The sequence below is a fragment of the Stegodyphus dumicola genome, chromosome 11 (genome assembly GCF_044657685.1).
Source record: "Stegodyphus dumicola isolate Sdum_Otavi_A_Nest chromosome 11, ASM4465768v1".
Classification (NCBI taxonomy): Eukaryota; Metazoa; Arthropoda; class Arachnida; order Araneae; family Eresidae; genus Stegodyphus; species Stegodyphus dumicola.
In genome coordinates, this window is record NC_140778.1 from 114706955 (window position 1) to 114732804 (window position 25850).

The window sequence follows — 25850 nt, forward strand, 5'->3', positions numbered from 1 at the left end:
ACATTGTGCTTAAAGTGTTCGAGTTTGATAAAAAGTTCATTAAGTTTGAACAAAAGATGAAATAACTATTCAATATTCGGGCTTGGAGGTGCACGTGTTCGGGTGGAGGATTATGCGTCTTAAAACTTAGGTGGGGCCTTTACCTCACAATGCAAGGAACATGCATGGAGATTCTTTGTTATTTAATCATAGATATTTAAACCACAAATAGAATATTTGGATAATATTTTTGTTTTTATTTCGTTTACAAGTAAACCAATTTTTTACCTGAAATCGTTGTTTTTGGTAAACATAATAACAGGCTTGGACATATATATAATCTATATTTTCAGTTTGTAATGAATTTCTAAAAATAAAACCAAATCCTAAGTTGAGGGTTAACATGGAATCATTTGTAAGCTAAAATAACGTTGGCACCATAGAGAAATTGCAAAAACAATAACACTAATAAACAGAAATTTTTTTTAAAAATTCTGAAAAACTTCATGTTCTACGCACTTAAACCTAAAATTCAGTTCAACAGCAATATCGCAGAATAATTTTAAATTGAACATTTCTTTAGAATTTCCGATACAGAATCTCGCGGGCGCTGGAGATAAATATGTTCTTTTCTTCCCGCACAGTGTTGCCATTGCTCGCTTTGAAATCATTTACTTTGTTAATCAAAAATTTGTTGAAGTGTTGGAGAATATGAAATCGATAATAAAACACATTTCAAATTAAAATTAGGGCTTCCACATGCTTCTATGGAATATTACGTTATTCAAATTTTGATCGCTTTAGGTACAGATGTTTTATCACAGTGCGGGAAACGTACATACATTCATGCAGATTCTTCATTATTTAATTTCTTTAAGTATAATACGGGGCGATAATATTCGGTGGCAACAATTTAAAAAGTGAAACAACGCTTATCGTGAGTCGACGCAAAATACCGAAACGAAATTAAAAGTCCTGGGCAAAGTGCTCCTTTGGACTAATTATTATCAAAGTGGCTTCCAGCGCCCCAAAATCTGCAACAAATCTTATTAAACCATGTCATCTCCTAAAACCTAAAAGAGTTAATGATATGATAAATACATATACAATGTAAATAAAAATATATGAGGTACGATGTAGTTTTTCACTATTTATTACTTTGAAGATCAACAGCAAAGTCGTCAAAAATTAGAAAAAGAGCAAGTGCATTAGAAACAATGTAAATAAAAATATCTGAGGTACGATGTAGTTTTTCACTATTTATTACTTTGAAGATCAACAACAAAGTCGTCAAAAATTAGAAAAAGAGCAAGTGCATTAGAAACAATGTAAATAAAAATATCTGATGTACGATGTAATTTTTCACTATTTATTACTTTGAAGATCAACAGCAAAGTCGTCAAAAATTAGAAAAAGAGCAAGTGCATTAGAAACAATGTAAATAAAAATATCTGAGGTACGATGTAGTTTTTCACTATTTATTACTTTGAAGATCAACGACAAAGTCGTCAAAAATTAGAAAAAGAGCAAGTGCATTAGAAACAATGTAAATAAAAATATCTGATGTACGATGTAGTTTTTCACTATTTATTACTTTGAAGATCAACAACAAAGACGTCAAAAATTAGAAAAAGACCAAGTGCATTAGAAACAATGTAAATAAAAATATCTGAGGTACGATGTAGTTTTTCACTATTTATTACTTTGAAGATCAACAACAAAGACGTCAAAAATTAGAAAAAGAGCAAGTGCATTAGAAACAATGTAAATAAAAATATCTGAGGTACGATGTAGTTTTTCACTATTTATTACTTTGAAGATCAACAACAAAGTCGTCAAAAATTAGAAAAAGAGCAAGTGCATTAGAAACAATGTAAATAAAAATATCTGAGGTACGATGTAGTTTTTCACTATTTATTACTTTGAAGATCAACAACAAAGACGTCAAAAATTAGAAAAAGAGCAAGTGCATTAGAAACAATGTAAATAAAAATATCTGAGGTACGATGTAATTTTTCACTATTTATTACTTTGAAGATCAACAACAAAGTCGTCAAAAATTAGAAAAAGAGCAAGTGCATTAGAAATTTTATAGAAAATAGCAGCAGTAGTGATGTTGCGTTGAATCATCGGAAAAAGCATGAGATATAAGACCTACAATGTAGACGTCGAAAGTTATCCCAAATTGCCCAGAGTAACTCACTTGGGAGAGCACGAAATCAATCTGTGGCAAAACCATTCAAAAATGAATCTGCAAATTTGCCCTTTATCAAGTACAGTTTTATCTATTTGTATATTATTTAGACTGAGAGTTGATTTCTTTTCAATCATCAAAACTGACGAGATTATCAATTCGTTTTTTAGGCAATCCAATATCCTCTTTGTTCCCCACGTCTGGGAAACATATCGTGGAAAACGATTTAAGTATTCTCTTGCAAAGAGTAGTTGCTCATAACAGTAGAAAGAAAGAGTACAAGTTTATTAGTATACTATCGTTAGTTTTATCCGTAATATTATTGCATCTGTAATTTCGATGTCCAATTGATCCAATATGAAATGATCGAAGTTTCTTGTACACTGCTGAAAAAAAAAGGACTTGTAAAGATATTTAATACGTTAAATTAAGTTTAATGACTAAACTATCTAAAATTAAGAAAATATATTAATTACACAATTAATGTTACTTGAGCCACAAAAAAATGGGACAGTTCTATATCTCCCGTTCTCCTGGGCCGATTGACGAAATTCAAATTGCGTTTTTCATGTCTCGAAAGCGCGACTTAGGATATATATTAGATTTATATATAGCATTGTTCTAACATAGGTATTTTGACACAAAATCGGACTTTTTCTGAAATAGCATATCAATTTTCCCTGTATTTCGATTCTACTATTCAAATTATGCCTAAATATTAAATTTTGTAAAATATGGTGCAACATTTACGGAGAAATTCAAAAATTAATATTCGTGCAATTTTTTCAGATTCTGCCAAGAATAATTCACTTAGCGAACTTCTTAACATATGGCAACCAATTTTCCTTTCCCTTCTATTATGCCGAAGCGGAAAAAAGTTCCTACCTTTTTACATTCTGCATTGAGCAGAAAAAAGTCACATTCTTCCTACCTTCAAATAATTTTAAACCACATTGCTAAAATTATTTGAAAATTGGACTTTTTCTGAAATAACATACCAATTTTTTCCATATTTCGCTTCTACGGCTCAGATTATGCCTGGATATTAAATTTTGAAATTTTTGGTGACAAATTTATGCAGAAATTTAAAAATTTATTTTGGCGAATTTTTTTCAGTTTGCGCCAAGAATAATTCACTTGGCTAACTTCTTAATTTATAGCAACCTATTTTCCTTTCCTTTTTCTTCACTGTTTACGAGCGGGAACAAAGTCATCATTCATACTTTCAAATAATTTTAAAGTGCGTAAACCACATTTTCGTTTTTATCGCTCTTATTAAATACGCCAAATTTCAAAACTCGCCAAAATGTAAATTCACGTATATCTTAGAAAATTTTGAATAAACAACACTAATTTTTTGCAGGTATGCTTAGAAATACATCTACTTTACGATAATATCAAAATTTTTCTAGGTCACAATTCAAAATGTTTTTCGAAAACTTTATAATTATTTATTTAAAATATAAATTTTAAAAATAAATTATAAAAAATAGCCGAATTTTATTTAGAATGAACCTAAATTTCTAAATAGGAAAGGAAGAATCAAGTGAGTTTAATAAAAAATAGTAATAAATATAGATCAAATTCTATTAATATTAAAGGACTAAACGTTTGGGAGCTCATTTCTTAAAAACTACTCGTGGTTTTTACAAAACTTGGTAGTTTGGCATAATTTGAGTCGTAGAATCGAAATATGGAAACAAATTGGCCTGTCATTTCTCTAAAAGTCCGATTTTGTGTCAAAATACCTGTATTAGAAGAATTCTATATATAAATCTACTATATATTCTAAGTCGCGCTTTCCAGACATGCAAACCGCAAGTTCAATTTCGTGAATCGGCCCAGCAGAACGGAAGATATACAGTGGATAGACAAAAATATGGAAACACCTTGTGAAATGCATGTTTGAAAAGAAAGATTGATTTTAATGAAATATGTAGGTGGCGCTGGCGTTTTTGATTACTGACGCCACCTATACAACTTCGTAAATGTGCTAAACAGTTCAGTTGTTGTCGGAGTACTGTTATGTGAGGTTGTCATTGCATTATGTCAGAGTTAATAGGCTTCGAACGTGGGCAAATTGTTGGAACACGTATGGTAGGTGCTTCCGTAAGCAAGATAGCCGAGGTGTTTAGTGTTTCAAGAGGTACTGTATTGAAGATTTATTCCGCATATTTGAAAAGCGGAAAAACATCATCTGCTAAATCACAGCGCGGACGAATGTGTGTCCTAAGTGATCGTGACAGACGATCATTAAGGGCAATTGTGACGAAAAATAAGAAGACCACAGCTGCAAAAGTTACTGCTGAAATGAATGTTGTGTTACCGAACCCTGTGAGTACCAAAACAATTAGAAGGGAGCTTCATAAACAGGGAATTGCTGGCCGTGCTGCAATTGAGAAGCCACTCATCAGTGATGCTAATGCCCGTAACAGGAAAAGGTGGTGTTTAAGTCATAAAGCCTGGACTATAGAGCAGTGAAAGCGAGTAATATGGTCTGACGAGTCTTCTTTCACATTGTTTCCCACTTCTGGCCTTAGGGCCCACCAGCGGCCGAGCGGTAAAGACGCTGAACACTGGTAGTTCGGTCTGAGGTTCGAATCCCGCGAACGGGCTTGCTGCATGGGCGTTTTCGTGGTTTTCCCCATGTGTAACGTGTATACGAGCCAGTTTCCCTTAGAAAGTCCTCCACGAATGGCATCCCTCCCTTTAGGCAGATAGCCCTCGTGTGCTTTGCCATAATTAAATACACCACACCCACTTCTGGCCGAGTTTACGTCTGGAGAACGCCATCTCAAGCCTATAATACAGACTGCTTGTTGCCAAGAGTGAAACATGGCGGGGGTTCTGTTATGGTTTGGGCAGCCGTATCGTGGTTCTCTGTTAGCTCCATGATAACTGTGTCAGGGCACATGACTGCCAAAATTTATGTGAACATTTTGGTTGATCAAGTTCATCCCATGGTACAAACTTTGTTCCCCGATGGTGATGGTGTCTTCCAAGACGACAAAGCCCCTGTTCACACAGCTCACATTGTCCAGGATGAGTTGTCCCATCTCCCCTGGCCACCACAGTCACCAGACCTGAATATTATCGAACCTTTGTGGTCTACATTGAAACGGAAAGTGCGTTCTCGTTATCCACCGCCAACATCGTTATCTGAACTTGCCACCGTTTTGCAGGAAGAATGGTATAATATTCCCTTGGCAAACATACAGGAACTGTATTTATCCATTCCGAGAAGACTGCAAGCTGTTTTGGATGCCAACGGGATTCCTACACCTTATTAAGCAAAGAAACATGTTTTTTTAAAGGTGTTTCCATATTTTTGTCCAACCCTTGTAGAACTGTCACAATTTTTTTCACATTGCGCAATTTCCTAAACCATCGCAAGATTATTTTATTTCTACCCTTTCAAAATACTTTTCTAAAATTGCCTCAAGCACAGATGCTGTATAAATAGTTAGACATGTTTTTCTGCACATATTGCGAAAACAAAAAGCACTAAACTATTTATTCAAACGGCGAAACTTATGGAGAAACGACCGAAATTTGTCGATAATAGTAGGTAATGATTTATAAAAGTTATTACTTGTTTTTTTTTAACATTACTTGTTTTGGCATATTCTTGTGACATGCTGAGCCACAATCCCACTTTTGACCTTATACAATATGTCCCTTTGACCTTTCTTCTTAAAGGAGAAATAGTTTTCAGATTTTTTTTTTTTTTTGTGCTAATTAAAAGCAGAATTTATTTAATTCTGCCTAAAAACGAAGTTTCGTAACGAAAAGAATACTTCACAAATTAAAATTTTCAGATATCATTTCTAAGAGACGTGATAAGTTCCATGAGTAAGTTCACGTTGCAGAAAATCTTTTAGTTAATTCAAAAAGCAGAATTCGCATATGTGTATTTTCTGCGTTGCACGTGATAATTATGTACTAATGGTTTTATTTATGTAAAAGCTAAAAGCATAAGTCACTTAGAATATGCTCTTATACGAACATATTGTATAAGTTTCCTAACAGTTTATTGACTTGAGCAAAGAGAAAAAAGTCACCGCTGCTTTGAACGATTAACGATAATCCTATCGATTATCCTTAATGTATTATTGGTATCATTAAAAACATCGTTAATGACGCAAAAAGTGAAAGGATTTAATCTCTTGCTCTTTCGGGAAAATCTCGCCATTCGTGAATATTGCTGATAAAAAAATCTCATATTTTGATGATTGATTAATATAATTTAATGAAGAGTTAAAAATAAACTAAAAGCCAAAATACCAAACTTTATTGGAAGTTTTCTCGTAGGAAAAAATATAAGAGTATCCATAAGGGGCTGTTAATAAAACTCATGCACAAATTTAAATATTAATATAAGATGTACACGTTATAGTGATCCACATAAAAGGTATATTTTTGCATCTTGTGAGTATCATTAGGTAACTTCTAGCCCACATCATATTTAATTTTATTTGTTACTACTAAATAGTAAAAATGAATACGAATAGTTAATGTTACGAATGTGAGATACATTACGGTTATTGTAGTTTAAATAATTTTTAAGGTATGTTCTAATTTTATAACAGTTATTTTCAGTTAAAGCACTTTTCCTGCCTTTTTCTTCAGCTTACAATTCCTTACCAGAATGAGTTTTTAGAATCACGTTAAATGTAAATGAGAAGTAGAGTAGTATTTAAGTCAAAGTTCCACTGACTTCCAGAGAGAGTTAGGACTCTCGAAGGGCGTTTTTCTTTTGGCAACATCTCTCTAATTAAGGCACAATAACACGCCGAATAAATACTAATTAAGAAGATTTTTTGAACTACTTGAACTGGAAGACTGTAAAAGGAGTTTTTCGAATTTAACTTCAAGGGTGTTTTTATGATGGTTAACTGCATTCTCCGTTCTAGACCAAGACTTTTGTTCAAGGGCAGTGAATTTTGGAGATGATTTAGCGAGTTCCAGATGAAGCTTATAGAATTCATGTTCAATTTTGGACAATTGTTGACGTGTATCCCTTATGACGGACCGAAGTAAGGCATGCTTGCAATTTAACAGAATTCTTGAAACGCGACTCGAAGGTTTTTGATTAGATTTGATTTTAATAAAATTGGGGATCAATTTTTTACATTTACATTTAAGTAAAAAGTCAAGATGATTCAGGAATTTTTGCCGTTTCAGGCGTAATTTAGTGAAACGATTAACTCATGAGGGCATGATAAACAATGCAGAAAATCAAACTAAATTAACTAAGCAATAATAAAGCACACACAAAACAGCAGAAAAATACCTCACTAAAATGAATAGAAAAACAAAACGTCTGTAAGCAAAATGCATTAAATCATACAAGCAAAGCACAATATCCAAATATACAAAACATTCTCATCTCAACACACTAAAAGGCACACTCTTGTTTTAGGAGATTATAAAAATTCTGTTGTCATTCCCTTCTTTCCATCAATTAAAGTTGCACATATTTTGCAGAAATTTAACTTTCGGGTTGTTTATTCTCCCACCAATAAAATTCCGAGTTCCATATTGTAGGACCCCATTCCGTATATGAATTCCTGGGGTATTTGTAGGATTCCTTGCCAGTGTGGTTTAATTGACATTGGCCAAACTAAGAGAGCCTTAAAATTTCCGTCAAGGAACATGAGGCATATGTTTGAAAAAAGGAAACACAGAAGTCTTCTGTTGCGCAACATTGTTGGTCCGAAAATCACACTTTCAATTTTTCTGCTGCCAAAACATCTTCCGTTGGAAAACTGGATTTTCTAGAGGCATTTCACATTCATAAAAATCTTTCTGTTCTACTTAACGATCCTAATTCCAATCCAAATTTGCCTTCGGCCTTTAAAGAAATTATGTTTTAGTTCTGGTTTCACCAACAGATGGCGCCACTTGCTTATTCTTGCCCAGGCTTTCTTATCTTATCTAATCATTTTTTCCTATCTTGTTCATTTGCGGTTTTGCAGCTGAGGATGGTGGTTCGGTAAAATCATCGAAACTAGTCCTGTGAAAATTTTGTAAATATAACGCTGATTTTTGTTGTTTGTCTTCTGAATTAACATCTCTGTAACTGTTACTACGCTGGGTCGTATTACGTGACTTTTGAGAGCTTCGCTAGTTAATTTAATATTACGCGCCAACTGGTTTAGAATTCGTGTCAGCTTCTGCTAAATCTCTTTAGTTAGTCGTTAGTTAGTTCTTATTTCTTACATTTTGAGTTTAAGCACGCGTGGAGGCTTTATTGTACGCCCTCAGAAAGGGGCCTCTCTATTTGGAGCAAATAATGAGTAATTAACCCTTCCTGAGTTTACGTTTCTGTTCTTGGAATTAAGCGATTATTCGCTTAGCTGTTCACTAGGTTCCTCAAGACTTAGTTTGTAGAGAGACATTAGGTTGCTTGGAAGCAGGAGACATGAAAAATGAGCAACGCCTTCGCCAGGAATCGAACCACAGACCTCTGGAATACGCTCCCAGTATGCAGACCACCACATCACGAAGGCACATTAAGAAGGCGGGAGAAATACCTTATATACTCTTCCTTTTAAAGGGCGACTGGGGTTTTAGGGGAACAATCGCCAAATCCTGGGTGTGGAGAATCATCATCCACCATCCTTGCAGGAGTTATGAAAAATGAGCAAAGCCTTCGCCGTGAATCGAACCGCTGGCCTCTGGAAAACGCGCCTAGCGTGCAGGCCAGCACACCACGAAGGCATGCTAGGAAGGCGGGAGAAATATCTTAAAAATTTAATAGAATAAGAGGGAGGACCATTGCAAATTATTACCTGAATATCCAAACTGCAGATAAAATCAAATATATTTTTATTAGATTGAAGTATATATGTATAAATATTAAATGAAAAGATACATTTTTGTCTGGTAATGCAATGCCAGATTTTCTCAGTAACAGTAATAACTAAGGATAACAAGGAAATGAATGCGCAATTTAATTGGACTAACAAACTTCATACATAGCGCATCAGTTATAATTACAACATAATATCTTACCTCTTTCTAACTGCTTCGCATGATCTTGTGGAGAGAGTGCTTGTGAAGATGAAGCCAGAAAGAACAGAAAAGGAGAAAATCAATAAAATGCTTCTTAGCTTGAACGAAAATTATATAAGTGTGCTTTGAATATTTGAAGGATTTAAAATTGTCTTAAAATTGTCAACATTTATTTTGGTCAATTTATTTCTGTAGATTTTGAAACAATTGATTCAATAGCAAGTTTGCCATATTGGCGACCTTTTCATGATCATTTCGAAACAGCTGTCTGCTGAATAATCGAGCTACCTTTGGGAACATACCGATTAGTTGTAGAACCGATAGTTTTTTTGATAGCTGTAGAAACCCATAGTCGCGAAGGTTTAACGATTTCCCTCCCATGAAACGCAAATATGGACCACATTCTCATAGAAAATCTCTTACGTAGGTATCTTCACATAGATAAAAAATATGATGTGTACACCACACGGCCGCCATCAAAAAAATTATTAGGCTTAGCGGCCCTTAGCAAGTTTAAAATTGTTGATAATTCTAAAAATATTGCATACAGATTTACTAAAGGCATAAAAAACCTTAAACGGAAGATAAGAGAACATAATTCAATCATTTTTAAAGCAAAAAATGTACAATTTACAAACATATAAGAGTAAAGAAACAGAGATCACTGAGCCGGGTAACAAATATATTTATATACGTTTGGCGCGGTCGATTGCAACCAAAATACGAGGTGCACATCTACATGTTATAGTAGTCTTATATACAAAATTTCAACGTTCTGAGGCTACTCTTTTTTTAGTTATGCGAGATACGTGCGTACGTACATACGTTCGTACAGACGCCATGAAAAATTATTTTCAGAATTAATTTTAAAGCAGTTTTATAATTTTTTTGGAGGAAAAGAATCTTTTATTATGTCCTTACGTACAGATATCACGCAGAAACATCGTTAAATTGCATTCGAAAGTGGTTAAAATGGATATTTTCGTTGAAATATGCTGCCTGAAACTTTTCGCGATTACAATACTTCCTTTTTACTTTGTAAAAGGAAGCAAAAAGTTCGCTGTGTGCTTTGCCTTAATCAATTAATCAAATGCGATTAACAAAGAAATCAAAATCGCTGACATAATCAGTTAAATCTTTGAATGAATATCAACCGACGGGAAAGTGGTTAGTGTGTCTGACTGCTGTACTAAAGGGCCGGGATTCGAATCTCGGAGAAGGCATGGATGTAATTTGACTGTCCCTTCATAGGAAGTATTGATAGCCGCCTGTTATGTGCTTCCATAATAAAATGGCCATCGCTTCTAGCCTTAGTAGTGGCTAGTGCTTGCCATAAAAAATTATCAGCCGAAGATTGCTTTGGATTTATGCGATCACGGCAAAGCTGGAGGACTATCTGCCTAAAGGGAGGGATGCCTTTGTGGAGGACTTTCTAAGAGAACTGGCTCATATACACATTACAGTTGGGGAAAACCACGAAACCGCCCATGCAGCCCGTTCGGAGAATTCGAAACTCAGACCGAAATACCAGCATTCAGCGACTTTGCAGCTATACCACTGGTGGGCCATACAACTGAAGAATACTTTATGCTTATTTGAAAACCCGATCTGCTTCATTTGTCACGAAAGATAGTGATCAGGTTTAAGATTTTAAATGTGAGTTTAACTTGCAGTAAAATTTTAAGGAATAAAGCTTTTGTATGACGTCTGAAGTATATACGTATGGGTCTTCAAATAATTTTTTTCAAGGGCTATATATTATGCCTAAAAGAATACCACGAAGTCTCCAGATCTTGGAATCATTCACACACTTTCAAATAAAAGAGAATGTCACTGCGACGTTATCAATCATATTAGACGCTGACGATGAGAATACACGAGACGAATACTTTTGTTGTTTTTGTAACATGCATTTACTGCTTTGTTTTGGGTGACAGCCATCATGGAAGCATTGCTTCTTGGCGCCATGCTTGGCGTCATAAAATTGCCAGAAATATCAAGGGCACCTGATTGTAAATTTTCGCCATTTAAGTTCATTAGTATGATTTCAAACCTGAGCATTGGGTTGCAACTAACTGCGCATAAGAGACATCTTTCAGCAGTTACGATATTAAGGTACATTGGACATTCTTGATGGTATGTTCTGCTACAGATATTTCTATCATATGCATATATTACTTGTAAAAAGTGATAAGTTTGACTCTTTTAAAAGTGAACCTTTCTATATTAACAGCGTGTAAAATAATTAGATTCACTTGCAGAACTAAATATTTAAAACTAAAATATTTTTTTTTACTTCGCTTAACACAATATATTATTAATTAAATTAACTTCATTTTATTTGCATTAAATATTAGAAGACAGATGACAACTACTGATTGGCCCATTAAATGTCGTACTGAAAATGGCATAAAGAATTTACAAGATTTTAATTTAAAATATCCGTTGAAACTTCTAAACTTAGTAAGAGAGAATAATGTGCTTCAGTTGGTCTACTTTCTTGGTGTATAATGTCTTTGAACTATGGCCTCAAACTTTCAGTAAATCAGCCGCAAATTCTGTCAGTCTTTCAGAACCACCCACAATAGCCTCAAGAAGTTTTATATTACTTATATAAGCATTAATAAATTTGTAAGGATTTATATTAACGCTTTGGGGTGGTCATATTAAACACCATGAATGTGTTTCAAATTAGCAACTGGACATCATATGAAATTCAAAATGTTAATGAAAAGATAAATTCAGAAAGATTGTAATTTTCTGAATTTATTTTTCACTAAGATTTTACCATTATAAAGCATTTTGTATATATAGATATGCTATAGAATAGAAACAGACGTAGTAATGTTGATGGAGTAGAAGCATTGATTGTACATCCGTAATGAAGAACAAGGATTTTGATGGCGTAGAACATAGATCCATACTAAAGAAAAAAACTTGCCAGCAGAATAAGGTGAAGTATTCAGCTTTATTATATTTTAAATATACGACTAAATATTCAATTTTTTTGTTTCAAATTATTGACATTTGCAGCCACAATTTACTTAACACTCTAATCGTGCCTATTCAGAAACATCTGCATTTTTGACACTTTTGCGACAGAAAGAGAGCAGAGCAAGAAAGCATCTAAATGGCAACTGAAGTAGAAGCAAAAGTGCGCAGTTGGTCCAATATGGAGGTTCACCAAGAGAATGTTTGGGTTTAAGTTGCTTATTAAGAGTAAGCTTTCAGTTCTCGAAATTTTGAATTGAGTTACCGAATTAGCTACGTCATCAGGGATACGCGAACCATGTGACATAGATTGATTTAGAAATGACGCAGCTTAGAAATGATATTAATATTTTTAGAACAGAGAGGGGGAATTAAGTCCCTGTTGTATTCCATCGATGGCTATACGGACATTAGGAATGTTCAATATGACCACCACACAGCTCGATATTAATCCCTGCGATCTCTTCATATCTCTTCATAGATTGATTTAGAAATGACGGTCTATGTCACATGACTTGCGTATCGCTGGTGGCGTAGCTAATTCGGAATTTCAACTAAAACTTTCGAGAACTAAAACATTTCTCTCAATATACCTTCTCTTGATAAACCTTCTCTTCTAAATCTAAACCTTCTCTTGGTGAGCATCCATATACGGCAATTGCGCACTTTTGATTCTACTTCTATTACCATTTGCACGTTTTTTTCGCTCTGCTCTCTTCCTATCGAAACAGTATCAAACGTTAAGATACAATAACACGTCGAACAAATATTAATTTAGAAGACAAACAACACAAATCAGCGTTATATTTTCTAATTTCACAAGACTAATTTCGATGGTTTTACCGAACAGCATCCTCAGCTGCAAAAGCGCAAATGAACGAGATAAGATATAATGATAAGATAACCTACACCGATCTCTTAGTTTACATTGGCCAAACTAAGAGAGCCTTAAAATTTCGCGTTAAGGAACATGAGGCATATGTTAGAAAAAAGGAAACACAGAAGTCTTCTGTTGCCCAACATTGTTAGTCCGAAAATCACACTTTCAATTTTTCTGCTGCTAAAATTATTCAAAACCTTCTTCCATTGGTGAACTGGATTTTCTAGAGGCATTTCACATTAAAAAAAATCTTTCTGTTCTAGTTAACGACCCTAATTCCAATCCATCTTTACCTTCAGCATTTAAAGAAATTATGTTTTAGTTCTGGTTTCATCAACAGATGGCGCCAGTAGCTTATTTCCTGCCCTGGCTTTCTTATCTCGTTCATTTGCCCTTTTGCAGCTGAGGATGATGGTTCAGTAAAACCATCGAAACTAGTCCCGTGAAATTTGAAAATATGACGCTGATTTTTGTTGTTTGTCTTCTAGTAAATTAGTATCAAAAGTGCAAATGTTCTTGAATAGGCAAGATTAGAGATATAAGTATACTGTGGCTGCAAATGTCAATAATTTGAAATAGAAAAGTGGAATATTTAATTTTGTATTTGAAAATAATAAAGTAGAAATTCGAAGCTATGTGGCCCTAGGAGCAGTTTCTTTCAAAGATCAACAGGTTACATCAACACTAGAAAGTTATCAGTTATAATTCGCTTAAAGTGACGTAGTGCGAATGCTAGTGTGGTCAGTGCGAATGTTCTTCTTAAAACTGTTATATATTTACATCATGAAATTGTCACAACCTGACGAAAATACTAATATATCTTGAGTACCAATAATTTATGAGCTATTTTCGTTATATGACATTTTATGTAGCCCTCTCTAAATGCACTTTATTTATAATAAAAGAGGAAATATACCTGGTAACGATTTCTAAAATTAATTTAAACTCCTTCTCTATGCTTAAGAATTTGAATAACGAAGTAAATTCGCGTGCTTTTGCCATAATTGAGAGATTATTTAAATTGATTCTTAATTAATGTAGCGATACCTTTTTTTCAACCATTTAAGGAACATGTTATTAAAGGTAACAGATGTTTAAGATGTGCAAAAGGTATCCTGAGAAAGAATTAAAATATAAAGAATGGGGAAATTTCGAAAGCTATGAAGCCATTTATCATTTTAATAGAGAGGTATATTCAAGTTGAGAGAGAAGAAAAATTTCTTTACACATTTGTAAGCGCTAGAATTTCTTGAAAGAGATTTTCTTTAAACACTCTTCCGCCTTCAAAATGAGAGATAGCTAAATTATTAAGGTGGGGGAAAAAAAGACTGTGGTTTTGAAAAGGATTCATGACGTGCAGAAAAATTTAGCTTACATGATTTAAAAGAAAAGAGAACTAAATATGCTTGTAATACATATATCATCAAGAATCTTTCGACAGATAAATCATTCGTAGTTTGTATAATGCTATTTAACCATTTCAAGTTATAAAAAGTGTTAAATATTTTGAGTCAAATGAACATAAAATGTACGTTTCAAGTATAGTACATGTTATAAAAGGGGAGATTAGCTTGTAGAGTCATTAGGATTTTTTGGAAGCAAGCAAGACGAAAAATTAGCAACCGCCTTCTCCGGGAATCGAACCACGGACCTCTGGAATACTGGCCCAGCGTGCTACCGTTACAACACGAAGGCACGCTAAGGAAGTGGGAGAAATACCTTATATACTCCCCATTTTAAAGGGCGACTAGGGTTTTAGGGGACCTAGTCGCCAAATCCTGGGTACGGAGAATCATCATCCACAGCCCTTTTATTTCGGGTGCCACTTTAGAGTCATTAGGGTTATTGGAAGCAGAAAATATGAAAAATATGCAACCGCCTTCGCCGGGAATCGAACCACGGACCTCTGGAATACCGGCGCAGTATGCCACCGTTACACCACGAAGGCACGCTAGGGAAGTGGGAGAAATGCCTTATAAGCTATCAAAATAGGACAAATGTGTCATAAATTTAAATACTCAAAATTACGCAAGAAAGCCAATCGTAGACTGGTGTAGATTTTGCGTGAAGGTCTATTATATTTATAGAATGATTTGACATACAGTAAAACCACAGTTCACGAATTTAATTCGTTCCTGAAAGCCTTTCGTTAACCTTAAACCCGTTTCAATATTATAAATAATAGATAATTCCATAATAAAAGAGATAATCCTTAAACCTTAAGAGTATTTTATGCACAGATTCATAACACCAAACTAACAGAATTCATTAAATCTAAGACAACAAACAAATGAATATATAAAAATAAAAATAATAAAAAAATCTGTAAGCTTTCAGATTTTATATTACACCCAAAGGGCTTTTTATAACGTGTTTTGGGTTACCTTTACTTATTAAACAGCATGTTGTTCGCATTTAAAGCATAAAATTCAGGTCGCTGAACACTGGTAGTTCGGTCCGAGGTTCGAATCCCGCGAACTGGCTGGCTGCATGGGCGTTTTCGTGGTTTTCCCCATGTGTAACGTGTATACGAGCCAGTTTCTCTTAGAAAGTCCTCCATGAAGGCATCCCTCCCTTAAGGCAGATATCCCTAAATGCTTTGCCGTAATCTAATAAAACCAAACCATAAAATTCAGTTCAACAGCAATACCACAAAATATTCAAGTACACAATCTTTTAAATGTTTTTACATAAGAGTCAAGCACATGGAAAGTAATCTGCGTTAAATTACATTTGGGTGCTAGGAATTTTTTTTAATCATTTTTCTCTCTCTCTTTTTTTTAAAAAAAAACTTTACTATGTGCAATAATTTAATAGGTTACATCTTTCCTCCATGCAGGACCAACGACTTTACAAAAGCCCCATAAATATATGACAGTTGTGTCAGGATTAGCATCCGCATGTAGACACTTAGCAAGTCCAGAAAATCCACGGCAGTTAATTTTTCAGGCAGAGTCCTCCTTTCTTTACTTTATCTAACACGAGTTTCTGTTTATTCTAACAGAGATTCTTAACAGTATTTTGATTGCTTCTTTGATTAATTTTAAGTAGTTCCTAACAGAATACTCTTTCCCCGAACAACAATATCCAAGCTTACATGTAGACTTTATGAGGCTCTTAGCCGTCTATTCGGCTGCGTTCCCGGAGCAGGGTGAAGCAGAGAGTAGATCGTTTCTGCCAGGAAGATAACACACTGTGAGTGCCAGTCAGTGGTCTTCCTTGGTGGCGCTCACTCACTCACTCACTCACACCATAAAATATTTAAAAAGATCATATCTTCAGAATTTCCCATACAAAGTCTCACGTACTGGAGATAATTTTTTCCTGCATTGCTCGTTTGGAAATCGTTGAGTTTGTTGATCAAAATTTCTTTACAGTTTTACAAAATTTGAAATATATAATGAAACAAATTCCAAATTTGGGTTTCCAGATGCCCATGTTCGATTGGAGGACTACGTTATTCAAAATTTGATGTTTCTAGGTACTGTTGGTTTTTCACAGTGCAAGAAACATACATAGATTCACGTAGATTCTTCATTATTTAATTTCTTTAAATATAATCCAGAGCTCTAATATTTCGTGGCAACAATATGAAAAGTGAAATGCCTTTTTATAGTAGACGACGCAAAATGACAAAATAAAATTAATAGCCCTTCGGGGCAAATTGCCTCTATGGGCTAAAAAAATTAATTACTAAATAATTACAATGCTATATAATGAAATAAAATAGATACTGAATTTAATTTTACTGTACCTATATGAAGGGACATTGAGAGTAAAAGGGTGAAAAATGCTAAAGATGCAACAAAGGAAGAGCTGCTTCCATTTGGATAAAACATCGGGTAAATGTCTGAAAATGTCTTGTTGGGCCTTCTTCTTGGCCTCTTAGCACCAGGTGATTATATCAATCTATCATACGGGTATGACAGGTATATCGAGCGAAGCGCGACGTGTCCTGCTCGCTGATGCATGGGCCCATGATAGTATGAACTGGACGAAGTAAGGGAGGTCGGACGTAAGAAACGTAGGGTGACTATGCGCCACAAGAAGAGAGAAATGACCAAGGAGAGGCGAAATTTGCGCAAAATCAGAGTTGTGAATGTTCATGACTTGTACATGTGAAATAAAACAGTAGACAAACAGGAGAAAATAAACTATATATGATACATACATTAAACATATTACAAGGAATTAGCAAAGACTTCAGAAAACTATTTACATATATACAGAGCGCTCACATGCATATAACTATGTCGGAAAGCTAGCGTCTCTGGTAATGTGTGCTGCATAAGGTCTTAGTTTGCAGTCCTCTTGCCATGGGATATATTCAAAAGTTTTGAAATGTGATGAGTACTGGCAGTTAATACCTTGTCAAAAAACTCGGTATTCATGCCGTGAAGATACTCTTCGACAAGCTCAATCTTTAAATATCTGTGTAAATTACCGTTAGCGACAAAATAATGCGCTTTGATCATGAGACGAAGCGCCTCGTTCTGAAAAACTTGTAGTTTTTGGAGGTCGTTAATAGTGGCTGTCGCCAAGCCGGTGACGCGTAGGAGAAAATGGGTCGAATGACCGGTTTATGCAAATGTCTCTTTTTATCTCACGTCGTCTTTCCACTTAAGCTTGTTATTGAGTATAACACCTAAATACGTAACCTTGCGTACAATCGGATAGTCTACATGAAATAGTTTTAGCGTGCCATTTAGCGGTGTCCTATTAGTCTTTCTTCGTACAATGATGAGCTGTGATTTCTGTGCATTTATTGAAATCCTCCATTGAGTGCACCAGTGCTCACCAGTGATAGCATGTTCTGCTCTGAGAGAAGTAGCAACAACGCAATATTATCTGCATAGCAACCTAGAAATGTGTTACAGTCAATATTATATCTTGGGAAATCAGCTGCGTAGAATAGAGGACGGGGCCTAAAATTGAGGTGATTATATTTGGGCCTGCATACTATTTAAAATGTTTTTGAAAAAAAAGACAAGACATTGTCATTGCAAATGCTTAAACTGGGACTTGCTGCTGCTGTATACAAATAATTTGTTTTCATGAAACTTCGCATCTTACCCCACGTGATATAAATTTCGAAGATTAAAAAAATAGGATTTTATTGCGTTCCTTCTTCTTTCTCTGAATACTCTTTTCTCAGAACCGCCTTTTCTAGCTGCATTTTAAAATTTCTCTAGTTTTTATGAGCTCGTTTTGTAGTCTTCTAGTACCTTTATGTTTCCATTGTTAATTTCCAAATCTATTTGTTTCTCCTAAAAGCCCGATATCATAGGTAACAAAAATACTTCCGTGTTGAAACCTTCAAAATCTATGCCTACAACTCAGTCCTTCCAGAGCTTCCTTCAGACCGAATTCCTGTACCTCAGATTGAACCCTGTAAGTCAGTAACAATTCACTATAAGACTTTGCCAATGAGAACTAAGCAATGAAGTATATTAAAAGGAGTTCCAGACGTTTCTTGGATTCATTCTGATTCATACATTACCTCAAAATGCTTTATAAACCGTTTATTGCCAGCTTGCGTATTTACTCCTTAAAGCACGTTTGTCAACCAAAACGTTTTTTCAGAACATTTGTTCGTGATGAGAAACATTCTTGATTCAAGGCTTCACTATATTTACTCTTTCTTTGCCGACCAACAGCCGAGCGGAAAAATTACTGATTACTGGTAATTCGACTCACTTCCAAATCCTAGAATCCTGCATGTTAAGTTTTATGGATCTAATAAATAACGCCTTATGGCACCTATCCTTAGGAGATAGCCTTTTATGTACATTCCCATATTCAAGTCACCTAACCTACTTTTCATCTTTGTCAGAAGCAAAACACTTTTAAACGCATACATTTATCAATACTTTTGTTTTGGGAAATCAAAAGGAGTGAAAATAATTCCAATACAAAAAATAATTCTGTAAAGTTACAGAAATTGTCATTATTCCTTTATATTTATTGACAAGTCTCAGCAGTCAGTCAGTCAGTCATACCGGTATCGCAGAGATATCGCGCGGAGCGCGACGTGTCCTGCTCAATGATAGAATTAGCCGTATGGGCACAAGACGGTAAAAACAGGACGGGCCAAGGAGGCATCGGAGGTAAAAGTCTCAGCACTGATCCAAATTTTATGTGATGAATAGTTTAGAAAACAAATAGTGATTACCAGTAAAGCTAAACATCATAAAGTAGCTAAATATCATCATCGAATACCATGTTATGAAATTGTAAAATTTTGGAATTTACAAACAAATAGTTAGCATTTTCAGCTGGTGCATCTACTGAAACATTCTACTGAAACTATATAAACACTTACTAAAATATTTGCATAAGTTTGACTTACAACAAACCTTCGAGCTAGGCTTTTATCACGTTTGCTTAAATTATTAAATATTTTGGTGTAATAAAATATATATTTAAGTCCATTGTGACTACTAATCGTGAATCTGATTTTATTCGTCATGTGATTTACACGGAATATAAATTATTTTCCTGAACGAAAATTATATAATTTTATAGAAATATATGTACCTATAGCATGCTCGAAACAGATATTTACCGAGATTATTTCTTTATATTTTCGTCCTAGATTTATATTTCTAATTAGAGTTTTTAAGAGAATTATTTCAACATTGTGGAGAGAAGAGTTGTATAAATATAAATTCTAACATTTTTTACTGTCCTTTTATACAAAAAAGAAGAATTAGTAAAGTATATTTTAATAGAGTTAACACAAAACTTTCTATATTTTATCTGAAAAATTCACATGGTATTTGAAAACGAATTTACTGGTTTAGGTTGCTTTACAATGGCTGCAGTTACAAAAATAATTTCGAAAACGTTTTGATCAAAAATAGACTAAACCTACAAGACAGAATTTGCTTGTGTTCCGTAATTAATGATTGTGCGCTGGTTAAATATCGTTATTAATGTTATAGTTGGTCCTGTGGCACTAGTAATTACCGATGTATTCGAATATGGCTTCCATAAGTATGTAGAACCTTTCGTATTTAAATCATAACACCTTTTCTGGCTGAAAGTACAACGAATATTTTACCTTCTGGACATTTTGTCATAAGCAGACCTAAAGAGTAAAACATAAATCCATGCATTTATACACATCTTCAGCCAACGGACTTGTAACTATTTTATGAAACCTTTTAAATATTTTAAGAAAGTTCGTACATGTCCAAGACCAACATTTAAGTTTACTGATACTAATTATGAAGTTGCTTATGTGGCCCCAAAAGAGGCCTTGAAGAGCTAGGTAAGAAAATCAAACACATATGATTTTGATGAACTAGTAGGTAAAATTCCAAGAACGGCCAAGAAAGTGAAGTATATGTGGGAAGATCAATGTCTCCTCTACTGCATGTAAAGATCATTGTCTTCTCTACTGCATTTATGTCAATCTAATGGAGAGCGATGGGAAAGAAAAGTCACGCCGCGCAAGAAAACAAGTTGTAGAGTTTTGTGTGCTTTGATAACATAAAATTAGACCAAAACTCTGAAAGACTATCTGTGAATTATGATTATGTAAGTACTACAGAGACAGGAAAGGGTGTAAAGAATTTTTTTATTAATTCAAATAAAGTCTAACAAGTGCTTGCAGAAGCCATCAGTTATGGGTTAAATTAAAGCTGATGGATGAACAAAAACTAAGTTGTGATCTCTGGGCATGTGAGTAGCAAATGATCTGATCCAATTCTCTTGTAGAATGGTTTGGTAACTAAAGAGGTTCTGCAGAATCACAGCTAAGTCCAGTTTTGAAGAAATGCTCATAGAATTGCTATCCACTAGAGACAAACGATGTTCAAGTCATCACGGATCAGTTTGTTTCTAATCAGGCAATGAGCATTTAAAATTATTCTCAAAATCTTATTCTGTACTGCCTAAAGTAATATTTAAAGAAATAAAATTTGCAGCACCTATTTTTCAAACACTGTACAAAAAAAGAAGTGATTAATATTAAAAATGAAGCGTTGTTTTTATCATGGGATATATGTTCTCAATTTGAGAACGAATTCTCATTCACGAAGAAAGTAATGACTAATATTAAAAATCAAACCATAATTTTGTTTAACCTTTTAAAGGCAAACACGACTGAGACGGACTTTACAAAGGACCACAACCGCCTGAAATGGACGAAATTGCGTTTAACAGGTGCAGTTTCACCAAATGCATTATATTAGTTTATTGCAGACAACTTTTCCTAAAAGTCTAATGGAAGCTTCTTTTTTAGGAAGTGGAAAGAATGTCATTTGCAATTTTCACACCTCTTTGTGCTTTAATGGACGGGGAGATGAGGAAACGGACAGGACGGGTAAGAGACGAGGACGGAAGTTTCGGCATTTTATCGTACAGGTTAGCGATGGTTTCAGTTTTCTAAGGGTTAATGGATCGGATTCTTAATTTGAAGAGAGATTTTGAAGAAAGAAGTGGCTAATATTAAAGATGAAACGTTACATTTGTTATAGGGTACATACTTATAATTCTTTCGCATAGACCTTAGCAATCAATTACACCTGGAAAGTTTTGAAATAAACTGTAGAGATTTAAGAAAACAATGATCATTACTTACATGCTTCAACAACAGATGAACATTTTGCGTATCTACGTCTACTACAAAGTTCTTTATGCCTTTTCTTCCCAACTCTTTGAGCGTCTTTCTGTAATCGTTGTCTTCTTCAAACTGACGTACCACAACTGGTCTCTGCTTAATCATTGGATCCTTCAGCAGCTCTTGAAGGCGGATCAAAGCTAAAACAGAAGAAAAAATGCCTTTAGAATGAAATAACATGGAAGGCTGCATTTTTATAATTCATTAAAATGCATTTGGATTGGAAGATTCTAACCCTTAAATCCCTCACATAATGCGGAAGATCTGAGACTCGAAAACTCGAATCCCCGCGCGTTCTCTTTCAGTCGAATCTTTTGAATCTCAGTCTAAAATATTGTTGCACATTTTAAATCAAAAGTTTTTAAAGATTACTTTTATTGATATTCGGCAGAAGCATGCATTCACTGAAAAGGAAAAGCGATGTCAATTGATTTTGATTACCAGCATCATTTCAAGTTTAATTAGTTTGAGTGAATGTTTAATTAATCTCAATTGTTTTGAGAGAATTTACAATCGACATTTAGTGTTTATCTGTGTTAATTTTTAAAATAATCCTCTCACCTTTACTCTTCTTTTGATTTAAAATGGTTCTGGAGAAATAAAACAAATAACTTCTCATCAATTTCATGTTTTAAATGTCGACGAACTTTACTCGAAGCTTGTTGACAGAACTATCACGTGTTGATCGTTTATAAACGAAACATAATTTATTTTTCAAATAAATAGAAAAGTTTGTAATACGAAATTCTGGATTATACTTTGTTAGGTATAATCTGCCATGAGTTTTTCAAATTTATATCAATAGAATCAAATGATTGCCCCTATATTTTTAATTAAAATTTATATTTAAGGGAGCAGATAAATAACATATAATTTATATCGTTTTTAATTAAGTAAAACTAAGTGTTTTTAATATATTAAAAACAAATGTGTGAGCTTCGCTGTTTAGATTCGCTTCACTTTGTATTAAGCTGTATTTAACGTTCTTAGTAGTTTGAAGAGTAACTCCTGATTGTGCTCTGTGGTGATACTGAGAAGAGTTGTACGAATATTTTTGTGGAAATTTCCAGAACTGTAATTTTTTTTTTTTTTTTTTTTTTTTTTGTAAAATAAATTTTTATCAAACTATCATCGGTTCTGTGTGCATTGAATTCATTATCAACCCGTAAGCACGCTACAATATGAAGTCTACATTTGAACATATGTATGCAAATGCAACAGTATGGTTTACATGTACAGAAATTGCTGCAAAACTGTTATGGGCTTCAAGTAAAGTATCATTGCTGGTTGCCTAATAAAAACTGCTATAAGTTCCAGTTGCCTAATTTACCCAAAATTTAATCATCTCTTTAAGTGAATACAGATAGCTTAAATACGGAAAACAGAAATTTTCGGAAGTTTTATATGAGAGATATTATAGACTAAATAATCGTGAAACATATACACACAGGCAAACGGACAGACAAGCAGAGAGATAGACAGGCGATGAGACATACACACAGACACACATCGTTGTAAGAGTAATAGAAACATGTCATGGAGACCTCCTAACTCATACTTTTTACTGAGTACTCGTTATCAAATGTTTGGACACAAAAATGTTAAGTTCGTTATGTATACAAGTTAGCAGGAGGTCAAAAATCTGAACTCAAATACTATTTGGGGGGGTTAGATTATACTGAGAAAATGAAGTCTAAGATTGAAGGGCTTTAATTCAATTAAATACTTAATTTATCCAAATTTTGTTTGCATTTTTTCAACAAATATTAAATATAATTTATATATTTGTTATTATATTTATTATATATAATAATATATATAATATTATTATATTGCTATTATATTTATAATATATAATTTATATATAACAAATATAATTTTCGAAAATTACATTCTTTAATTTGTTTACTTTCAAGCGCTGAATATTTGACATTGTTTTAATTGAAATTTATGATATGAAGTGAACATTTTTTTTCTTCTTATCATTGCTCTTACATGAACTATTTCAGACGTTTACAATTTGAATGATTTTAAAGATTCAAAAATTTTTCATGATTAGTATTCGAATTCGAAAAAAATTAGGTTTCCTCACATTTCTAATTCTAATTTCGAATGTTACTTTTTATTTAAAAGAACCAGTTAAATGTTTGATTAAACAACGATAAACAAGAAATTTTGTGCAAATTACGTTTCGCGCAAACAAAAAGTATAAATGCTTCATATTCTGTCCTCTTCTAACTCCAACCCGAAAACAAAAGTAGAAAAGTAACAGTTCAGCAGGATCCACGACCGAGTAAAAATAAATTGAAGTGAAGTTATCGAGGAAGAAGATATCGAAGGGAAGAAAAAGAAAAAAATTTCGGAAATGTTAAAGAATCGCTGATGTGGAACATAAGAAATAAGAAAAATGGAAACAATTTCTCGCTACTTCCTTTTAATATCTTCTCATGGTAACAAAATGTTCTTTTTTAATGGAAGACGAGATTCGTCCCATTTTTCCTTCCCTTTCCCTTTCTCCTCTTACAAAATCAGCTTAAAGAAAGCAAGTTGTCGAGCAGATCTAAATTTCATTTACTTAATGCATTCAGCTTCATTTGCAAAAAGATGGAAAACATGCAGCGTAATCATTCTAGATTTTCGTATTCCAAGTAGATTTGTATCTTGAATTGATTTTTGTATTATTTGATGGAAGTATGATTCGTTCCAGATTGTTCCGGAGTACTTCTTTATGCAAATTAGGAATATTATTTTTGCATCAATAACGTTACAGAAAATGCAATATGAAAAATAGAACATTTTTCAATCCAAGTGATTCATTTCAAAAATGGATTATCTGAAAACAATTTAATTTTAAAGGAGGCCATTGGGAAACGAATTCAATAAAATGTAAATATTTTAAATATTAAAATTAAAAAAGCTCTTCCGTGAAATTATTTGATGCATTGTATTCTAATTTGCATAAAGTACATTTTTATAACTAAGAATTTCCTGATAAGCTATATTAGATTAGCGATTGATATAAAATGTTTAAGAATTAATAAATACTTTATTTAATTCTGCAAATATATTTACCACAGTGTAATACCATGGTAGAATATGCTTTAGAAATATCTTTACGCTAGTTGGTGGGTTCTGATTCTTAATTTCTTTTCGGCATCAAATGAAACATAGCCTGTTGATGATTTCAGTGCTTTATTTTGAACAAATCGTATAAATAATACTGTATTTACTCGCGTATTCCTTACCTGGTATTTTAACTCGGGGTTCTAAGAATTTATAGATGTTGGAATACAAAGATCTTCATAAAATTCTCGGATTTTTGCGTTTTCAAATTCTCCACACTTTTATCTTTTTAAAAATACCATTCTTTAATCTCTATGAAAATCAGAACTGTAAAAAATCTAGTTTTAATTTGTCATCGACTACTTTCATAAATGAGGATTTTTACATGAAAACGTGTTTTTATCTAAACGTGATTTTTTTATACTCGATGTACCTACTTTTTTTCAGGCACTACTTCTCACAGGTATCTAATATTTTTATGGCTCATTTATTAGGTTTCCTAATGTTTAGTGAAATGAGCTTTTGTGATAAACTAAAAAAAAATTGTATGTGATAAATGTGCTAAATTTTACTATGCCTAACAAAATACTCTGTAAATTACTCTAAAATTCAAAATGTTTCAGAAGCTCATTTCAGTATAATTAGATATGTGTACTTTAATTACACAAAAAGTTTCCAGCGTGTATCTACAGCAGATTTCGAGAAAAGGTACATCGAAAATGGCCAATTTAACATAGTGATGGTTTTCATGTTACTTACACAGACAAATCCTTGCATACTACTTGCGAAGGTCATGCCGGAAATGTGCGTTTTAAATGGTGAACTTATTCTCAGAACCGATCTCTCATAGCGAAGCACATTTGAACTGACATTCAATCTACGATTTTGCGGAGTCCGCTGCCAGTCACCTTCTCTAACTATTTATGTAGGATATGAGGCTTAAGGGGTATCAGGAAACATCAGTAAGAATAGATGAGATTCAAATTACATGAAAGAAGAAACGAAGATATCTTGCTAAATATTGTAATGTTAACATCACTATCTATTTTTAATGGAATGTAGGATTCTTAAAGAAAGAACTGTGTGACAAATACATGCAG

At 33.6% G+C, this 25850-nt stretch overlaps 1 protein-coding gene across 1 annotated transcript in view; it reads right to left on the reverse strand.

Moving 5' to 3' along the window:
* LOC118187283 (glutamate receptor ionotropic, kainate 2-like) overlaps positions 1 to 25850 on the reverse strand; it is an 826434-nt gene that overhangs the window by 333516 nt on the left and 467068 nt on the right. The window contains exon 4 of the mRNA XM_085827114.1: positions 21649 to 21827. Within this exon, the coding sequence (XP_085683240.1) occupies positions 21649 to 21827 (179 nt within the window). The remainder of the gene's footprint in view (positions 1 to 21648; positions 21828 to 25850) is intronic.